The 22,936-nt window shown below is 37.1% G+C and overlaps 1 protein-coding gene across 1 annotated transcript; it reads right to left on the bottom strand.

The window, feature by feature from the left end:
- Positions 1–565: 565 nt before the first annotated feature.
- On the bottom strand, positions 566–20,504 carry LOC137284404 (AP-1 complex-associated regulatory protein-like). The gene is made up of 9 exons (XM_067816196.1): positions 20,353–20,504; positions 17,807–17,858; positions 14,414–14,434; positions 13,212–13,234; positions 8,326–8,422; positions 3,208–3,377; positions 2,578–2,660; positions 1,060–1,152; positions 566–935 (listed from the first exon to the last, which is right to left on the bottom strand). The coding sequence occupies exons 1-9, from the start codon at positions 20,415–20,417 to the stop codon at positions 772–774; spliced, it is 768 nt and encodes a 255-aa protein (XP_067672297.1). The 5' UTR covers positions 20,418–20,504; the 3' UTR covers positions 566–771.
- Positions 20,505–22,936: the final 2,432 nt, after the last annotated feature.

The raw sequence follows: 22,936 nt of genomic DNA on the forward strand, positions 1-22,936 counted from the left end.
ACATGAACGCTTACATTTATGAGATTTCATTTTTAACAAAACTTGTGTTGCTTTTGCTGTTCAGTACTGTAAACATATCTTGAAATATATCCCTATTAAGACTACACCAAGAACATTATCTTGTCACCTTTCATGGAAGCAGTGCTCTATATCTGTATGTCTTCCATAGTATAATAATATTGATAATGGTAATATATTGATAATAATAATCAAAGCATTCATCCTCAGACTCAGCAGGTGATCCCAAGTAAATACACGGTCGGTCCGCAGGCATCAAGCACTACCAACATCAAACAGACACATTTGTACAGCATTGCACCCAACAGTACTCGGTATTTCCTTTCATCCCAGAAGGTACCACATGTACACACAGGTATCATTTCATGATATGCAAATATCCAACCAGCGGAAAGTCATATGTCATCCATCAGCTCGTACACACATGTTCACAAGGCCAGGCACATGGAAGGCATATGAGAATGTTGTTCTCGTTGCCACATCACAACATTGATTATTTTACATGGTCCACTTGTTATCGTATATCCATACTGGAATGTTTCTTCTGTTCATAGCAGTTCCTTGTTTTGCTGAATATTTACAAGTAAAAGTAAAGTTGAAAATCACATCCTCCTCTGCTGAGATAAATAGGTCAAAGCCATATCTTGAATGCTGGTCAAGGTCAATAACCTATTGGATGGTTTGTCTTGACTGGCCTCCTTGTTGATGGTATTTCTCTAAATGCATGGTTTTAATGCTATTGCAGAATGATTATCACCGCCCATTGGAATGTGATATCAATTGTTCTTTTTCTAATTCTTCTGCACTCACAAAGTCATTGTCCCACTCAAGGTCATTTGAGTTCATGGGACTGTCCTTTGTAAGACCCACCAGGTTTTCTTCTGTGGATGACCGCTGTCGTAATTGAGGAACAACACCTGAAACAGGAAAAGGTGCTTTATCATTCATACACAAAATAATCAATTCAAGGATTTAGTTAACAGGTTAGGATTGATAGCTCTAATTTGTTTGACATTCAGTCAATCATAATTTGCTACCTACCAGCTTCATGTTCCCACTCAAGGTCAAGAGATGACCCTTCAGTTTTGTCTCGATGGGCAGTACTGCTGGATGAACTCTGACCATCACCAGAACCTGTAGTGAAACACCAACATTATATCACATTCATTGAAAACATCCTTTCAGTGTCAGTCACTTAACTGTTTGGTTTTTTAATCAATATAATAAAACACCTGGCACAAGCTGCTATCCTGGTCTGAAAACTGTACACAGATGGCCCACATTCATCCCACATATTGATACAATGTCTGATTCATTAATATACTACCAACATTCCCAACAAGGTTTTCATAAAGAGTGGATGATCCTATAGACAAGCATGGCTTCAACTCATGATGCACAACATCAGTGCTCGGATAGGTGTCCAGCAGCTTGACTCCTAAGAGTTTCTAAGACTTCAGTCCTGCCCCACAACAAAGCATGCATGATACATAGTCTCACCTTAGGCAAGTGAGTTTGTTCAAAAATTGCCTCTTTTCACCCAGCAGAAAATGGGTACCTGCTGGTATAAGTCATGTGACTATAACCTTCTAGTGCCTAACAGGCAGCTTGGGTTATCTGGGGTAATAATATGCCTTGGTTCAACTGTTAGCGCTATGAGCGTTCACTATGTGAATGGAGATAGCGCAATATAAATGCACATATTATGTCCAGGACAGGTTCACTCAAACAATTCATACATGGTTCATAAACTTTCTTCATTTGGTGTAATTGCATTTGAAAATTTGATTCATTCAAAATTGACAAACCACAACAACTAAATAACTACTTTCAATTATTTCTGCACACATCAGAAATATAGATATGTTTTTAGGTGCTTGCAAATGCTTGCATTTGCATAATATAATTTGCAAACCCTGAATCTAATGAAAGCAGAGTCATGTCTGGTTGAAAGCCTGGCACACGCACCAAAGGTACGAGTAGGGGGAGAGCGCAAGAGGTGTCTTGGCCCCTTCTCGACAGTGGTAATCTGGGGGGTCTCCCCCAAAGACAATATTAGATTTACCATGGAAATATGTCATTTCCAGCATTTTCTGGGCATTCTGAAGAGAGAAGACATTACTCAAACTGTCATATTTAAATGGATACTTACTCAAATTGCTTCAGACATTATGAAAGTCATAAACACATTTGTATTTTCACAAAATCAGACGTATTCAAAGACAAATGGGAGAATAAATTTTGTATCCCAGGATGTGTTATTTTCAAAACGGACTGCCAAGTTTCTCAAATTCACTTGTCAGGTTAAAATTTAGACAGGTATATGTGAAGATATTTTGTAGGCAGTTAAGTGTTTGTCACTGCAAGTTTTACATCTGACCAGTCCTGTAATCTGCCTGAAATAGACAGAGAGGTATCATATCAGAAAGTAAAAGATCTGGTTTTAAAAAACTGATTAAAAAGAACTGGCTTGACCGATGATATGCTGTCATTTAAAAAAAGAACAGAACTGGAATACTAGCCAAGAAATGCAAGAAATATGCATGGAGAGTTACATACCCTGCCGAAGCTGTGCACGAGCAGCAAGAGACCGGGCCTTCACACTCGCCAGGAAGATCTCAAAATCATCCTCTCCACCAGCCCTGGAAACAAAACATAAAGTAGATCTCCCTTTACTGTTTGCATGAGAGAAGGTGTTACACTGCTGTTTGAAAACTTACTCTGGCAACATACTTGGGTTTTGAGAAGCTAGGGATTTAATATGTTCCGAATGAATTAATGTTCTGACCCTACTGAATCTGCTGCAGCTTTGGTAAGGAGGAACAAGAGCATAATCCATCTTGTAAGTCCATACGGTCACACAGTTCAGATCAGTATTTCTGTACTGTTCTCTGACAAATATATTTCTTAAGTTATTATTGGATAATCTGACAGTCCAAATAAGAAGTGATGTAACTACACCATATTAATGGCAGGTGCCAGGTGCACAACCACGTGACGAGAGATTTCATCATGAAGAAAATATAATGGGGGTTATGTTTTTCACAAAATATATGTGAAGGTGTACACACTTTTATCATCCAGGTAATTCCATTGTTGTCAACCAATGAATTTACAATCCTTGAAAATCTAATCAATAATACTAACATCTGATCATTCTGGAAATACAAAACTCCATGAAAGACTCACACTTCCCAATCTTCTTCATCACCCAGCCACGACCGAGGACCATTAGTTGTGGCATTCTTTTTGGCAGCAGCCTCCTTGGCCCGCTGAAGTTTGGTAATACGAGCCGCTTCACGTTTGGCTTCATAATATGCCTCCTCCTCCCTTTCTATTTCTTCTTCCTGTTGTGCAAGCTAGAGCAGGAAGGACACACAGACAGACAAGTGAGAGCACACTGTGAATACAAATATCAAGGTCATGTGCCTTTAATGCCAAGGGCAAAGCATAGCAAAATTTCATGAACATGAACAATTATGTTTGTTAGAGATATTTGTGCCCAATAGTCTGTAAAACAAACAAGAACTTCATCACCTTTGTCTTCTCTGATTTTTTTTTCAAAGTATGAAATTTACAAGTTCAATTCTTCTTTGTACAACAATTCTGTTAAATGTTCTAATGAATGCAAATAAGTCATGTTTTATTAACTTTTCAAGAAATCTGACATCTCCAATTGACTTAATTTTTTATTACACAATGCTGTATTGAGAGTGGTCAGATGTAACTCACATTATGTTTGACGTTACACTTTCTTCGTAAAGTACAGATTCTTACTAAGAATTACTTTTGATGGGTTGAGACCCATCCAGTATTTGAACCCACACCCTAAGAATCAGGCACCCAATCGCCAGCACACAAAACCAGCCCCCTAACCCATCCAGCCACCATGGCTTCCATGAAAAGCAGGTTAGGCTGATGATTAGGTGCCTCAATCTGTGGGGCTGAGTTTGAGATTCAGCCCACCAAAAGTACAAGAATGTGCACTTTTCTGAAAGAGTGTAATTCCCAAAATAGCATATGTTAAACTTAAGTTTTACTTACTGTGTCTTTCATTGCAACATACAAATTCAAAAGGCTAAAACCAAATGTGCTGGTGTATTAGAGGCAACTTAAAGTCATTATGAGACATGACTTTTGACTGAACATAACACATTTAGGAAAAGCAGAAGAGAGTAAAGAGCTGATTTATTTACTTGCTTCAGTCTTTATATGTTATCATTTTGACAAATACCTCACAATTGCAAAAGACATCTGATATTTGGCTACATTCTGGAAAAATATTCATTGAACTCATCATGAATGCTAAGCTAGAGCAATTTTGTAACCTTTCTTTACACCAACCAAAATTTAAATTCAATTAATTTCATGGCTTTTGAAGACGACGCTCAGGAAATAATGACTTTATCAATCAAACAGGATTCTCGTCATTCAGTGAATTACTAATAAACGGAAAACTTATTCATTGGAACATCAAACATGATGGCATCTGTGGCTGCTGATGAGGCTGACGTAACCATGGTTACTGTTTTACATTTTAATAGTCTTTTTCACAATTTACAAGGAGATGAGAACCATGGATGTGATTTTTAGGGGTTTATTACCATAACTTTTAATATCACTTTCATTCTTGTCACAATCGACAATCTTCCAAAATCAAATTTCATAAAAGACATGCATGCATTATCACATGAGACTTTTGACATTTGAATTCAGTTTTTTTTGGGTGATCATCAATCTGAAATCAAGTCTTTGTGAGAAGCACTAGTGTTAGAAATGACGTTGATGACTTAGAAATAATACAAGGTTTGACCTATCATATGTAGTTTGACTTTTCAAGGCATATTTCTTCTGTAACACACATACTGTGTTCTGCATACTTTTTAACATGGATGAAGAATGCTAATGAGAAAAATCAGCATTCTGTTTATGTCAAATTGTGCTGCTGGCCTAGTTTACTTCCACATCACAGTTAGGATAGTTGAACACAGAGCTTACATATATCTATTAAATCAGATATTTACAATACTAAGATTTAAACTATACTTCTTTTCCTTTTACATTTTCCATCCCGAGCTAGACATCAATCAAAACCAAAGTAATGTACAAAGTAATACAGGTTTGTTTGTTTGTCAGGTCTCAGATGCAAGGAACATCCTTACTGCATCTATTCTTATTGAGTCTCTGGCCACAGCAAAGACCTTATACTTAATGTTACAGTTTGTTTTCTGTTTAACTCCAACCAGTGTTAAAAATAGTTTCCAATTTTTGCTAGCCAGTGTGGCAAGCCCCATGAAAGTTACTAGCCCATAAACTAATTCATTTGCCCAAAATTTGAATATAGAAACTAAGCCAAATATTACAAAATGGTAAAATACTATCACGAAATTCACTAGCCAGTCAGGCCTGTGACTGCGGAGTTAAGCTTGCCCAAAAGGATTTTTACTAGCCTTGGGCTAATGGGCCAATGGCTATTTCAAACATTGACTCCAACAGCCATTTCATATCCAGCTCTTCGAAGTCTGTAAATAATCAACTATGGACCAGACAAATAGTGATTACTCAAAGGTAAAATATCACTGATATCACTGAACAGGAATCAACGACTTGATTTGCAGGAAACGGGACATTTTTTCATTACCAAACACCTGATTTACTGGAGGCAAAGTATACAAAACTAAGCTTTACAAGAAAATGTGTCATGTTTTGCAGGGCATGAGTCCACTGATCATTAATATGTATTTATCACAAATAATAATTATTGAGCACCTGTTCATGTTGGAGAAAGTCATGGAATTCCAAAACAATAAAAATAAAATACTGACTACCACCAAATGGTTTCGCTGTGAAATCGCTTAATCTACATTTAGGAAAAAAATATTTGTGAATTCTGTCAAAAGACTTGAATATTTGGAAAACGTAACATGTACATCAAATCATTTATCACAGACTATTTATATGGGGTCTGCTAAAGCCAGACTATGTCCATTTCATACAATTTAATCCATAATTATTCATACAAATAACTACTATATTTCATTAATTTTCCTCACTTATTTATCTAGTTTATCAAAAAAGGATTGTATTGATGCATAATCAGTTTTACAATTTCCACATCATATTGATTTAATTTATCAACATGATGAACAACAAAATTATGGGGGGGTTCAGTCACTGTGTGAAATATAACACTGTTTCAAAGAATTGATATTTATCTGTGTCCATAACATAACTGATAACTGTCTTTGTTTTTATATTGCAGCTCACAAGAAAACTTCGTTTGACATAAACTACACATTTTGTTCCCCATCTCTATCACATACATATAAAGCCATTATTTTACTCATAGGTCATTTCAAATTCTAATCAAATTCTAATACTTAATGGTTGGTTTTTTGCATGCAAGATCAATCATTGTCCTGAGATCAAATGAATAATGATGTACAGTCATGACGTATATCCTCACTCTGACAACACATTGCTCATCCCTTACTGTTCTTCCTGTTTAACTTCATGTCGTAATTCTGTTTTATCACCTGAGACTACACACACACTGGTCATCAATTATAGGTGGGGGGGAGAGGAGGAGGAAGATGGAGGAGCCGAGGAGGGTGGTTTTCTTTTCGGATAGTATAACATTTGCTTCACCTTCCACATTTTATGTACATTTCCACATATCCCTCTCTACAATAGAAGACCGATTTCAAATACGCAGAGACACACGTGGTGGCATGTGGTCCTCTCCATGAAGCTCAGGTCACAATCACGTGAAGTTAAGCAACGACAGTGCTCGGATGGGTGACCATCAGCTTAACTCACAATGAAGCACATGACAAATGTGGTCTCACCTACGTGAGTTTGTTCAAAATTGCCTCTGTTCATCCAGCAGAAAATGGGTACCCGGTAGGATAAGTCATGTGACTATAACCTTCTAGCTCCTTACAGGCAGTTCAGGTTATCCGGGGTAATAATAAGCCTGCTTTGACTGTTAGCGCTATGAGCATTCACCTCGTGAGTGAAGTTTAGCGCAATATAAATGCACGTATTATTATCAATAATGTTTACATCAGTCATTATATTATTTGAGTGAGTGCGTTTTACGCCGCTTTTAGCAATACACCAGTAATATTGCAGCAGGGGACACTAAGCTTTACACCTTGTACCCATGTGGGGAATCAAATGGTCTTTGGCATGATATGCTGACGCTTTAACCACTAGGCTGCCCAACCACCAAGTTATAATTTGAAGAAATAGAACTGTGTCACACTTCAAGATCCCAGCCTGTTCTATAAAATGTAAGTGTTACACATTTTAGCAACCCCATTTTGTAATGTGTCATTTTATCATGCCCCCATCCTTGACTGCTTTCCCTCCACTATAATAAATGACCAGTCCACAAAACGGTATCGCATACTGCGGGTTCTGTGGGAGATTGTTATCAACTATGGCCTGTGTTACCATCACATAGTGAGCAGATCAGATATTTATTTAGAAAGATATCTCAGGTAAAATATCTCATTTTAATGAGATTAGAAGAAGCTTTATCAATACCAAGGTTAAACCTTTTTTCAAACAATTATCTGTATCAACACTGGATCATTCCTAAGTAAGAAACTGAACAAATATTGGCATCTGCGAAGGACTGAAATCAAGAGTGTGTGCGAATGGTGTTGGTTTGTGTGTTGTTTAAAACCTCACTCAGCAATGTTCCAGGTGTAGGGCAGTGGTCTGTGAATAATCCATTCTGGACCAGAGAGTATACTGATCAACATGAGCATCACTCTACACAGTTGGTATGCCATGACATGTGTCAACTAACTCAGCGAGCCTGACCACATGATCTCATAGGTCGTCTCTTACAACAAGCATGGGCTTGTGAAGACCAGTTCTAGCCCAGATCTTCATGGGTAGTGTGCGTGAATAAGTGAATGATGTTTTACCGCAGTCAGCAATATCACATCTACATCACAGCGGCCTGTAAATCATCAAATCAAACAAATTAGTGATTGACAGAAAGACCAACAATTTACATTGTGAGACACACACACAACTGGTCAGACACTGTGACCACGTGATCCAAAATTTCATCAGCTCTTACATAAATCAAGGGGACAACTGGGAACTATCCCAGAATTGCACAGACAATGAGACAAACAGCTACATTCATCACAAACAGCATATCATTACACCACAACAAACAGGCTAAACAATAACACAAGCACAATTATAATACAGATCAGTAAGTGTGGGCAGCATCAGTTCAATAACTAAGCGCATGCGAAAATATTCAACATAAAAGACAATTACCTTAGCATCAATTTCAGCATCAACTTGTTTTTGTTCATGCACAATTGCATCATACTGGTGGTGGGACAACAGCAATCGTTCACGTTCAGTCAATGGGCTGAACAAAACAAATCATACAAATAATAAACAAACAAAACTTGAAATCTATCAACAATACAACAGCAACAGCATGCCATTCCTGACTGTGGTAGAAAAACTAGCTCCTAGTCAATATACCTAAATACTTTAAATACCCAACAACTTTTATTCCCATTGCACATTTCAAATAACAAATATAAATTTCATTTAAGATCATGTCACAAATTTGTCATGAAAATCACTATTATGCATTCAACAGTGATTGGGGATGAACTTTTCACATCTAAAGTTTCAGTACATACACTTACTTGCTTTGCATACATCAGCCAGTTTACGGCCAAAACAACTTTACTGCAGCAAGCCAACTTCTTGTGTAAGCCAGATAGGTTGCAAAGCTTTATGTTTAGCTGCTATTGAAGGCTCGCCCAACCCGTTTTTCTTAATAATGGTAGCTACGTCCCTGTTATTGGATTACCCGAACCAATTCTATTTTTGGCGCTAACCTTAAAGAGATGTATAAATAGGAAAAACATAATTTCTATTAACTGCATACATCATGTTCAGGCCAACTGGCTTACTCTAAAATAGTTGTAATAAAAAAGTCCAACATTCTTTCAAATACGGTACATACATCACATTTAAGCACAGCTATCTTTGTACTGGATTAGTTCACCATGTGTGGCCTTGATTCCACCATTGTTATTAACCATATTTATCACACTCACATCAACTGCAACATATTTCGGTTACTAATGGATTGAATTCCCAAAAGTGCAATAATGAAAGTATATATTTCTTAAATGGCAGTAAGTATCAATAACACCCATTCCATTATCCACTGGATAGCTAAATTGCTGAAAAATGTTTTTCATTACCTTTACGTTCAATTTCAGCCTTAAACATTCCTACAACAAATGCATTAAATTAAAAATATTCCACGACAGATAATGAGTAACAGGTGTTTCAGCCAACATATACAGGCATGGCTACCTAGTTTGAGAAGCGTGTCCGACTTGTATCAGCTGTAACTGGTGCCTCTTAAGCCTTGTTAAGATGGCCCCTAAATTGATGCTAATGTCTGCTGCCTTGATGCATGGTGTGGTTACAACACAAACTACAACTGTGACATCCTCTAATATCCAGTGTACTTTATCTGCGATCAGTTAGTCTAAACACCCACGGCTTATCACAACGACAGCCTTGTTTTAATCCATTTTCCAAATACAATGTTCATTTGAATCAAAATGGCTGCCAAAAGAGATGGCTGCCAAAACAGATCACACTGCAGGACAGTAATCAGCGATGGGAAATGTGGGGGATGGTGAGGCCTTCCCAAATGAAGCTTAGATGCAAATGTGTCTAGTTATTTAACTAAAATTTAGATATAATACAATGGATAAGCGAGGAGGCTGTGACTACAGACAGCAGACAAAGGAGCAAAGAGGAATGGATGGACAGACGGACTGAACAACTGTTCAGTTGTTTGGGCACCTACCCATTTGACATAGTTGGAAACTGTGAAAGGGCCACTAGTTAACTCTAGCTGTCCTCTGCATTCAGGGAGGGCGCAATGAGAGGTTTAGAAAGACATATTGTTTAGCAAAAAAACATACATATTCAAATGACTATAGGCTGAACACTTTTTCCAGTATATTCCATGGAAGAATTGAAACCAGTCAGGTCCCTTTTTCCTCAATGAGTCAGTGATTTTTTTGGATAACACTTACAGTAAAATGTTAATATTGGCTAGTATTTTCAAATTTGTGATCAAAGGATATGCTACAGACTAAAGTATGTTAAAACTCTTTGTTGATCACATCATGGTAACATTTCTATAAGTATTTTAATCCTTTGACGACTGACAGATTGGAAGTTATGCTGCGTGGAGACAGGTTGTGAAGTCTGTGAGTATTTCTTCCCACATCTGCTCCAGAATGATGGCCATTTTGTAAAAACAGCATGTCATGTGTTACAACTGCTGAGATGTGCCAGACCATATTGTGGACTGTTGCTAATTTTAGAGAAACTTGTGAGCACATATATAACACTAGCAAACCAAGGAACATAACAGGATTTCCACAAGTTGGTGTCAAGGAAACCAAGGGACACAACTCTGCAATCAAGATTTTTACATTCTGCACTGTCCTTGCTCTAACGACAATAATATGGACATACCAAAGTAGCGACATTGAAAAGATCATAACAGTCTCAGTTAGTATTGTTTTTGACAGATATGAACAACCTTCATCAAAGACTCCTAAGTGTATGACTGAGTGAATATTGTGCTGCAATATCATTGGAGAGTCTTAATACAGGAATCTAAGCTGAACAGCCACATGTAGTTAGTGTGAGGCGTGATCCACTTTGTTGGCTACACATGGCTATCAGCAAATCAGTAATCACTAAGTCACAGTCCTGTTGGCAGGCTAGACTGAAATCATTTTCTGGGGTCACTATTTCAGAAAACTTGACTCTGACACGGCAGCTTCTCTCCAGACATTCCAATTCCAATGTTAACAAATCAGAAACATAATACAGATATATTATTTAAGGCATACAGAAATGATGACTCACCTAATGTTTGAAGCATTTATTACATCAACATATATTTGGGAATGTTTTTGGTGATAGATGAAACAAATGTATGACTGACCCCTTCCATAACAAAGTATCAACAACATGAATACTGAATGTGAAAAGGCAAACCACTAAATCACACCTCCTTTCTGAAAAAATGCATTGAAATTGCAGCTGGGAACTCAGACATGTATGGATTTAACTTCTTATGGGAAGCAATTGCTTTTTCATATTGTAATGTACAACATAGCAAGCATGAGATTAGAAGCTAGACTTTCATCAAACCGAATAGCACGTAATTTGTTTTGAAGCTTGTTGGTGGTTGTCTTATGGCTTCATGGTTGTGTTCAAACTATCCAGTAGCATCATGAAAAATGAAGAACAGTACTCTAGCCTTTTATAGTCCCAATGACCTCGACCACATTTTAGATACAAGCTTCAATATAGCTAGCAGGAATTAACCACTGACTTATTGGATAAAAAGACAGATTCTATAAGGGCTCTTGCTTGGGGCAAATGTGATCAGTTAAGTGTAGACAATTAGATATAAATAGTTTGAGACTTGAATATCAACTCCGGCCATCGTCTACAACAACAATATAGCATTATCTGCATCTGTCTTCCTTGAAACACTTCAATTTGTGCTGCATTAGCACTGCAAGGAGAGCCAGGAGCACAAATATCTCAATAAACCATTTTCTTATCCCTTACAAATTCTTTGAAGATGACCATAGACACAGTTGTCGTACTTATTTCATGAATGTAATATATGCCTACTACCTCCCACCATGACTACCCAGTCTACAACTGTAATAAATGCATGAATGTGTGTCTGTTGGTTTACACGGCACTATTCCAGGGTGCCACTGTACAAAATAACCTTTGTGCTAAGTCTACCTTAAGTCTATATTAAGGTAAGGGAGTTATGGTCACTGTTGTACTAAGATTGCTGTATAAAATGGCAACCTGCTCACTGTAAATGGTCTGTAAATAATCACTTCCTGAGCGACCACTGACATTAATGACAAGTGTTATGACTGCTAAGGAACCAATCACACCAAATTACCAACCATGATACACCATTCACTCTTACTCAGTGTGTGACAAGAACGTGAAGCCAAGGAACGATGACACACCAGATCAATCAGAATAACCAAGGTCACAATTCAAGGTTGTTCATCTGAGGTCATTATCATGGTCAAGGTTGTCCACGATCAAGGTCACAACTCACAACCGTTCATCTGAGGTCATCATAAAGATCACAACTCAAAGCAGTTCTTTTTAGGAGATTATGAAGGTCACAATTTGGTTGCAGCACTTCATAGATACTTTTTTTTTTAATTTTAAATACAATTAAGAAATATAGTTTAAACTGTAAAGGTCAAATACTAATTGGAGAAACAGAACCTCCAACTACAGTACAGACAAAATTAAACAATAGTGATATGGTTGTTCATTAATATTGTTTCATACTAAACACTTGGTTAATCATACAGACCTACAAACTGATTAAGCCCAATGTGAAACTTGGAGAACAATGCTATGACTTCCTTCAAAAAGTGACACTGCCACACTGCTTGGAACCTGATCCCTGACAGCATGTGAGTTGGGTAAAACATTTGTTTAAAGATGTTTTCATGATTTCTGTTATTACCTGGGACATGATGCAGGTCTGGATGTCTAAATCATTGTGAAAAAAAAACATGGCATGATCACCACACTGAACCTTAATCCTGAGACTCTAATCCTAGACATCATTTCCTGCTTCAGTTTGCGAGTACAGGATAAACTAATGGTTGATTGCTTGAACACACAGTGGGGACACACTATAGCATCCTCATTCTCATGTTCAGTTGGATAATACAACAAGCACTGGACACTCAGGTAATTTCAAATCAATCAATTCTGCATGTTTATACTACAAAGAATAAGTGTGGAGCAAAGGCTACCAAGAATCCCATACAGGCAAGTATTCCAATGTAAACGCATTACAGACATTTTATGATAATAATAATATACATTCCTCATGGGACATTCTCCCAGATCTCTTTGAAACATGAAATATATATGGGGCATTTTGGAAGACTATGAGTCAACATCTAAGAAAATCAACTGATGATCATGCTGATAGGTCCAGTAAAAACAGCAAAGCAAGGTCTTAACTGTGTTATTTACTACTGTTGTATATAGTACATGGACTACAACACTGTACATCTTCATACAAAACTCACCGGTTCATGTCCTCCTGAGGCTCCTGCAACACACAACAAGCAACAATCAATGGATAACATCCTACACATCCACCAACAGTACATCTTTTTAAATACAACTATTAACACCTTTACAATTTAACATGTTAGTCTAATTCCTTTTCAGCATGAACACCTGGCATCTTCACCTTCTCTGTTGGAAATATTGAAATATATCTTGCAGATATATACAGAGGAAATCAACTTTAACTTGTTGCAATAACTTTTTGTTAATAATTAAAAGATAACTTTAAAAAGACAGTTTGGAAAATATCTTTTGTGAAGGTCTCATCCCATGGAGGTTGTGTCATGTGAGCTTTCCAATCAGCCAATCAGCATCATTCTAAATTTTCTACTTGTGAGCAAAGTACTCAGAGCACATCCTCTTCTTTATTTTAAAATCACAGTGCTGAAATCAGTGCTGAAATCAGTGCTGAAATCAACAATGTCTTGCAAGTCCCATGGGGAGACAAGCATGAAATATTGGGGACAAACAGTCTCCGTATAATGGATGGTTGGTTGTTGTTTAACACCGCACTCGGCAATATTCCAGGTACATAGCGGCGGTCTGTAAATAATCAAGTCTGGACCAGACAATCCACTGATCAACAGCATGACTATCAAGCTACAAAAGTGGGATACGATGATGAGCCTGACCTTCCGATTCTGTAAGGTCATCCTACAGTAAGACAAGCATCAGTATTAAGACCAATACACCTTCCAGCTTCCAAGTGCCATGCTTAAACAAAGATGGGGCACTGGGGCCAACTCAGTCATTTCACACTGAGGCTAGCAATGGGTACTTGGGGCACTCACAATCCCCACACGGATGTACACCCCAGACATCAAGCCTCGAAAACTTTAACAGCCTTTTTCATAACATTGTACAGTGTAAGAAGAATGACCTGACAAGTAGAATTACACACAATTCAGTGAGGAAAGTGCTTATGGTGAAAGGCCACACACAAAAAATACTTGTGTTTTAGGTAACATGCCTGACCATACACACACAGAAAAAAACCATGTGTAAGTAAAAACCACAAAGTTGTCTTGACAACTGTTTACCATGTTTACCCTGTACTAAAAGTTCAGAATCTCCAGTGATATGCAGGAGGGGTCATGTTACCATGGATACAGAAACACAAGTATTTTCTTTAGTCCTAGGAGGAGTTGCATGTACTTACATCATCCATCAAGTTCTCGAACTGGAAGAAAAACAGGCAGGAGGTGTACACGGTGTAAATCAGACATGGGAACAAAGCCATTAATGTTGTAAATATGGGGAGAGTGCATGGTGTTCACACTGGGCATATACCATAGGTTCAGATCTTACCAGATATTACAATGTTTTCTTAAAACAATTACATCACCAGGTGTTATCACAATCCTTAGTATATGGTTATCACTAACTGTTTGTAATTATGAAAAACACATTTACTGAAGTGTAATACTGTATTTCACTTTTTCACAATACAATGGAAGCTGTCTAAACTGTCATTCGCATTAAGTGCTGGTATAGAGGGCGTGCTATTCTACAGAACCTTTCCCTGAAAATGATCTTCCATATGCTCCAAAAGGACAAGTGAATTTTTCTGATTTTTCGAAATGTGCGAAACTGTTTGCCTGGCAATTTGGTACTTTGTATCAATACAAGTTACAAATGTCATTGACCAATTTGCAACATCAATGCTGTTGGTAATCCACTAAGTTGTTAATACAGGTTCAACCAATCAGCCAATTAACAGCAGAGCCGAGATACCCAATGCCGGTTTATAGAGCCTTGATGACTGTACAAACAATCAATAAGGCAGTCTTTGTTGTCCCGAAATACTGAATAGACTAACGCCCAATGAGAGGGTGTGTAAATGATCATAAATCAAGTGGCTTCTGCCACGACCAAATTCTAGTGCTGATACTGAGAGCATGCCAGATTGGAGAACTGCCAGTTTTGAGAGATTCCACTGTATATGAATGTGAGAATGAGTGACATTGTTTTATGCCTGTCAGGATAATTCCAGATATACTTTGGCAGGTTGCAGATTATTCAATATTGCTCAAGCTTGTAACAATTGTGAAAAAAGTGGTCTTGGAAACCAAGAACCTGCCATATTGATGATATATCTATGATGACTGACATTAATAATTCTCTTGCATGATAAACCAATATATCTAGATATACCTCTGGTAACGGTGGTTGCTGGAAATAGAAACAGTCTCATAATCATCCTATTCCCATACATGGTAAAGTCATGAATGTATACATCCAAGTTTAACTCCACAATAAAATACACCGCCTGAAGACCAGGAGATAGCCAAGCATGATAGATATTTTACAGTCACTTATACAGGAAAGAACATGCCCTGAATTTGACATTTCTACACATATGCGCAGATATATTCACTGCCTCATGTTTTCCTAAAACTCAATATTGATCCCATCAAAGAGCATTAGCTCTGTATAATGTTTTTTCACATATTCAAAGGAGTGTGTACACCACCTAACAGCACCATTTGACATAACTAACCAGGCTTAGCAGCTTAAGTGAGTTAGTGAGCCTACACTGCTTTTAGAAATATTCCACCCATCTTAGCCTGTAAAATTCATAATTAGATTTTCATCCCCTGCTCTAAACCAAACTTTTCAGAACATTTCCATGCTCCTTGGAAACTACAAAATATGAAAATCACAAACAAAGATGCAACCCTTTCTGAGACTAACGCTCACGCAATGAATATATACTGGACAAAATACGTTTGAGATATTAGTATTTTTATGATTGACATTTTATCAGTGCATGAATGAATAAATAGATCTTTATTCATAATTTCAAAATTACATACATCCCTAAGTATTACTGTCTAGTGTGTGTATATATATATATGTGTGTGTGTGTGTGTGTGTGTGTGTGTGTGTGTGTACACATATATATATACACAGATAGATAGACAGACAGACAGACAGACAGACAGACAGACAGACAGACAGACAGACAGACAGATAGATAGATAGATATAGACACACACACACACACACACACACACACACACACACACATACACACACACACATATATATTTGATAAGAACAAATAGACTCATTATAACTGAAAAGGAGATGGCTTGGAGATTAGTACTGATAGAAAGAGACAATCACTTTCAACTTTAAAGCAAGAAGGGAGATTCTTGAACATGAGGAAACCTAGACTTGCTTCATTTGGGGCTTTAGCATTGCCGAAATGAAAACTCTTGTGGTTCAGGGACTGTAAGACAGACTATCCCATTCTTGATATAAATAACTATGTCTGCAGGTCTATGCATTGATGCCGTTAAACGAAAAACACACTTCATATATTTTAATTACAAATAAGCCTCAGATCTCATGCTCCTCAAAATATATGTCTACAGATATATAATAATGGGTTTCACAGTAACATAATAATGAGATGATGTAAAAAGATGTGAAAACAATTTCCAAGTGCCAGCTTTCAGAAAACGTTGCAATTATTGGTAAATGATTTTGTTTTCAAATAAGAGCATTAGTTTTGTAGAAAGACGTTATATCATATGGCATGAGTCTATTTTTTTTTAAATTATCTGATATTTGACTTGTTCTCTGGACAGACAAAATATCAAAACTTGTTTAGACAAGCTTTTGCTTTATTTGGTCTTTATATAAGATTTGTTTCAAATCAGAATTACTGGTGACAATGAACACTGGTGTCATACAATCTGTCCTCGGGAACGATTGACACACTTACAAAATAGGAACTGCAATATTTTCTAAGTACAAATAAACAAGAAGAATTAAGGTTTGATTGAAGCATAAAACAACAGTTTTCACTGCAGAAAATGTTTCAGGTGCATTTGGAACACTGCAAGGTAACTAGATCAAAATAATACTTTTAATGGAGTAAAAGGTTGATGATATAGAAAAGTCTAATTAAAAAGCCCTAAACTGAGTCATAGAACATTTCGTAGCCAGTGCATAATATTTTATTTCAAGATTGGCATGGTTAATAGAATGAATAAAATGAATACTGTACAATACAAGAGTTTGAAATACCTGCTCGTCAGAATGATGAAATGGGATAAGGTTGAGCCAGGCATTAAAAGACTTAAAAGTACCCCACAGTTACCCCTACTATCGCTCAACACAGTATTGAAAATTATAATTAGTTTTGGTCTCATCCAAGCATATCTGAGGTGAAACAGCAGAAATCCATCTCAGTGTGTTTTGTTAAGCTCATTAAATGTACATTTTCTTCTATTGTACATTGTATTTAACTTAAGAATACTTTTAGACAATGTGGATAGGCCTGGTTGGTTTTCAGGCAAGCTGGTAGGTCTTTAAAATTATGGTCCAGTACACATTTTGGGAGAGTTTCATATAATGACAAAACTGTAACATATCGCAAAATGACACAACAATGTAATGTTTAATTTACCATTGATTGCATGCTGTAGTATCTATTAACAACACTTTTTTCTGTCATGAAATTGTCGTTGGGTAACATTTGTCAATTTTAAATAAGGACACATATTCTGACTCATACAATAGCATATTCAGGCATTCTTACCTCAATGGAAAAATCCCTCTCCACATTGTACCTAGTCTTTAGATACTTGCGGCTGAAACAAATGATGAATAACAATAATGTTTTATGTAAAGATTTCACTTTAATCACAAATATGATTTAACACTACGCTTAGCAACACTCTACCAATAAAAAGGCCCGATTTCTCAAAACAAACTTTAGTCTGAGTTTTGACTTAAGTTACAGTTTTCACTCAAATGCAGAATGAACTGAAATCAACATCAAACTCAGATATGGTAAACAGTTTGAATTTGGTAGACAGACTTCTTCAGTTGGATGGGCTTTTCAACTGCAGTTGAATTAATAATTCAGTTGTTTCAAATTGTTAAACTCAGGTTGTTTGCTTGTGTGTTTCAAGAAATCCATCATCATCATCATCATCATCATCATCATCATCATCATCATCATCATCATCCTGATAAATGTCTGTGTAAAGATATTGTACCTTCCTCGGAAACTAACACAGATGAATTGTTTGATTATGTATTCAGTGTTGAGACTCACAAAATCCCAGGATGAGAAAAAGAGGGCACAGCATTCAGACCAGCAGATCTACCGGTAAATTTTTCAGCCCCTCTGTACCCCACACCTCCCCTCACACACACACAAAAAAAAACAACACACATACCCCACCCCATCCCTTAAAATCAAACACCCTGTTATTCAAATAAAAATTTCCAAGTTAAAGTCATTGAAAATTGAATCTGAACTTTTTATTGGCTGACATCTGATTGGATCAAGGTTCAAGGAAAAATCCACCCTTAATTTAGATTGTGCAGTCAAAGTTACTCTATGTTCACTTGAATCAACCAGAAAGACACATCATTTTGGAGTGAAAGATAGTTGAATGAGACTGAATCTTTGGTAATCCATGGTATGATTGCAGTTTCAAATTTGAAACATGATGTGACCTGCATGACATTTTTCCAATGCAAATTATCTTCCCTCACACAAATGTCGTTTTCTGATTGGCTGAACAATCATCTCTTATTTTCAATGTACCCTTGGAGTCTTACACACAAGTTACATTGCAATATACCCCGCTGCTAACTGCAACTCATTCAGTACTTCATTGTAGTTACTTTTTTATCTTGAATAACATTACATGACACATGACGCATGGAAATTACAGATGTATTGTAATGCAAATTGATGGGGTGGATATAACTCTAAATCTGTTTTTCTTTCTCTCTTTTCTTCTCCTCAGTAAAGTCCTTTTTCCATGTTTCCTATCACCTTACCACTGGAACTGTAGTTTGGCCAAACTTTGTTAAATAGGTATTTCACACTTTCACATATCAACTACATAAACTGCTGAGATAAATGTGAAAAATCAGTTTTTTTCCTATTTCCGAAAGTACTTAGTTTACAGTCTGTCGTACAGAACCTGAAGCACATATATCCAAGAAAACACACACAAGTCTAGAAAATGTGGGAAGTCTAGATTTCCTTATGAAGAAAGTCTGAGGGCTACATTTCATAATATTATTTTATTTTCATTATGAACTTTTTTCAGGAAGATATGTTCATTTCAGAAAACTAGTTGTTAGTCTATGTAGTTCATAAAAAGGACACATTTGTAAATGGGAATGATATCAGGAAACATCTGTTTATAGTCAACATGATCCGAAAGGTTTTGATTCACCACATACACATGCAAACTCAGAATGGACACAAATAATTGTTACTTGTTACAAATAGATGACCTTTCTTCTGTCATCATTTGCATGTAGTATACACTAAAAGTTCAGGGTGTCAATGGTTGATCTGAGATATAAAAACCTCAGCCATAACATCACCTACAGTACAATCTACATCTTTCTGAGCATTTGCATTATATCAGATGACTATCATTTGCAATTAGAAATTGGATTATGATCCCCCAGGTGAACACACCGGACCTCTAGACTACTGCAGTAGAGAGGCCTTTGTTTTACAGCAATACCTACCAGCAAGCGTACAGTACCTGTTACACATGAACAAAATGATGCAAGCTACCAATGTCCATATCAGAATATACAAACAAAAATCATGACACAAAAGCTAAAATTTCAGTTTGAAAAAAAATCGTATTTACAAATATGGTTTGGGAACATTTGTCATACATAGACAATATACTTAACTGATTTGACCAGGCAACATCTCACAACTAAGGCATTTCTTGAACGTTTTCAGTTCAAATGTAACACTGTGTTTTACAACGCTAGAATGCCTGTGACTCAGGCTTAAATACGCCATACCATGCAGGATTCCATCTGCCGTGGCCAGATCAATACACTCCAGATCTCATCTCGGTCGGTCCAAGTGACCGTCATACGTACACACTGTTTCATTCGAAAAACGTCGTTTAACATGTCAGTGTTATTCATATCAAACACAATAACTCAGAAACAAGTTCGTTGCATGGTAAGAAAGTCAATAAACAAACATGCGGTCTATCGTGTTTTGATCACTGAAAAAGAGGCGTGCCTTCCATTCAAACATTACACGCCAATCACATAAGATTTTTAAGAGTTTTTTGTTCTTACCGTTTGTCAAACAGGCCACAACATTTCCTGAGGCAGTTGCCCATATTGAAACCGACCACAATCATTCACTATCTACAACACATATACATGATATTTTCACTTAAACTCGTGACATGTCACATCCTTGATACCAAGCAGCCGAATACGGAAGCGGAAATGAAGGACGTAGTCTGTGTAAAAGCGAATCTATTATAAAGCGAAATAAGAATTACTCTCGCCGACATGTGAAGAAACATCCACGCATATGGTTATCTTAGTTAATTAAGTCAACATATGCAAAATAACGAAAAATAATCTAATGATATATTATTAAGACAAAAGTTAAAACAATTATATAAATCCAAGATTCTCTAAACTAACAAAACACTATGAAATACATCACCAATCACGCTCACTTGGTTCACCTCAGCTTATGCTTATACATAATGAACTGAATACGTACGCCGATAATGTAAGTGTATTATGTGAATCTGACACAATAACAAGGAACGGCTTTCTCGGCAGAAAGAACTCATTTGTCAATCATTTGTTCAGTAACTGGTAGCCACGCACTGGAAACTGCACCGTCCAGAATAAAGAGGTCTCACTGAAATAATGCCTGTTACCAGCCACATCCTTCCCCCCAAATATTTCATTTCGGGTTGAGAACAAATTGTTCCAAGTAGCTGCTGAGGTGTAGCAAAGAAGTTAGAGACAACAAATGTAGGCTGATTGCGTTCTTACCATGCATAATCTAAACCTGCGAATATGTCGACAGGTGTCATACTGTTGATCACTAGAATGTCTGGTCCAGATTCGACAATTTATGGTTCGCCAAAATATAGTTGGAAAAGTGCATAGTACGTCAGGCGTTTAAGAACCAAGAAACCAACCAAGTAGGGCAGGAATACATAGTCCCTAACACTGTGGCCTAACAATGGTTGCTGATTATCTATGAATCGATTGTTTTGGGGCCAGACAATCCAGTGATCAACAGCATGAGCATCGATTGGGAGACGATGGCATGTGTCAACCTCGAGCCCCCAACCCGTTTAGTCGCCTCCTACGCTACTTGTATGGTGTCCAAATATTATGTCCCTCTTTATCCAGTTAATTAGTAAGATATCACAGTAATTAAAATCAAGAAATTGTATAAATATGGAAGCGTATTAATGCAATATATTAGACTGTGGACCTCTAACGCTTCCATAGCTACGCATAAAACTGAGGTTGAAAGCAAATGGTGTTACGTAGTTTCACAGCACTAAAGTCGTGTCTCAAATAGAAGGTAATGCACCTTCATCTATTTCTGCGTTAATAATATAATGTTAAATTGAAAAAAAAAAACATATCTGTTGTAACGCGATCGCTATCCTGGATTAATCATCAGTGAGTGAGTTTAGTTTTACGCCGCTTTAGCAATATTCCAGGAATGTCACGGCATGAATCACCAGCAAACCAGTTTTCACTGTCTTAAAGCTATCGAAGAATGAAAGAAACTGTATTCTGTCATAACTGCAACATGCATCAAGCGGTTACTGGAAAGTAGTGTTTTTAGGTGAAAATAGAAATCCATGTGGAGGCAGGTTATGCCGGCTGCACAATTAATACTTCCCTATTCTCAGACTCAGGATTTATAATTCACACATTTGTAAACTTGGGGTCTGCATATACAAAAATTAAAAATTAAGGGGCGGGTGAGTGAGTTACGTTTTATGCTGCTTATATTCCACAAATATCACAGCAATATCACGGTGTGAGTCACCAGAAATGACCGTCACGCATTCTAACCATTTTGGGAATCGAACCCGAGGTTTCGGCGTGACGAGCGATCGATATAACCCCGAGGCTAACCCCACGCAAGCGTGGTGGTCTGCATACGCATCAGGGCCCTTATTCTCGAAATGTTCGTAGCCCTAAGAATTCTTAACTTTGATCGTAGCGAGTGTGTTAAGAATGGGTTTAAGAAGTTTGTAGGGCTGCGAACGTTTCGAGAATAGCTAGCCAGGACTTTTAGCCGGAAACCAGAGACTGATAATGTGAACAGCACCCAGACTGTGGCGTCACGATGGAACTTTAAACGGCCGTAATGACACAAAGACAAACCCTTACGAAATTCCCAACCACGTACGTAATGGATGCATGCGAACATTTTGTGACACCTGATCCTTTCGACAAACGTGCTTAATGACTCCTAGTAATAGAAACATTGTGTACGATATCAATCACGAAGGTGGTGGCAGTAAAATAACGGGACCTTGTGGTTTTAAGGGACAAGGGTCAAGTATTGGCCAAGGAGGACCTTCAAATCCTTCAATTTTGAGCCATCCAGAGTAAATAAAAGCCTTCCCAGTAAACATTTGAATTAATACCCAATATTGACTTTGACAATAGGATAGCAAAAACCCATGTTATGTGGTGTGATGCAAATCCAATCAGTCCCTTTGACGTCAAGTTAGTCAAAAACATACAACTGTATTAATGAAATATTGACGAAGTATATCACCTTTCCCATAACCCCAGGTTGTCTAACGCAAAGGTTAAGAGACAAATGTTGAAATTTATAGCTTCATTTTATACTTTGAAAGTTAAAGTGTTGTTAAAT

Source organism: Haliotis asinina, chromosome 5 (genome assembly GCF_037392515.1).
Source record: "Haliotis asinina isolate JCU_RB_2024 chromosome 5, JCU_Hal_asi_v2, whole genome shotgun sequence".
Taxonomy (NCBI): domain Eukaryota; kingdom Metazoa; phylum Mollusca; class Gastropoda; order Lepetellida; family Haliotidae; genus Haliotis; species Haliotis asinina.

Excerpts from the sequence above, each read along its gene's own strand:
- LOC137284404 (XM_067816196.1), bottom strand. The coding sequence starts at position 20,417 with ATGATTGTGGTCGGTTTCAATATGGGCAACTGCCTCAGGAAATGTTGT. Across the intron at positions 13,235-14,413 it reads TCGAGAACTTGATGGATGAT|GAGCCTCAGGAGGACATGAA; the intron begins GTAAGTACATGC and ends TGTGTGTTGCAG. Across the intron at positions 8,423-13,211 it reads CCTCAGGAGGACATGAACCG|CCCATTGACTGAACGTGAAC; the intron begins GTGAGTTTTGTA and ends TGTTTTGTTCAG.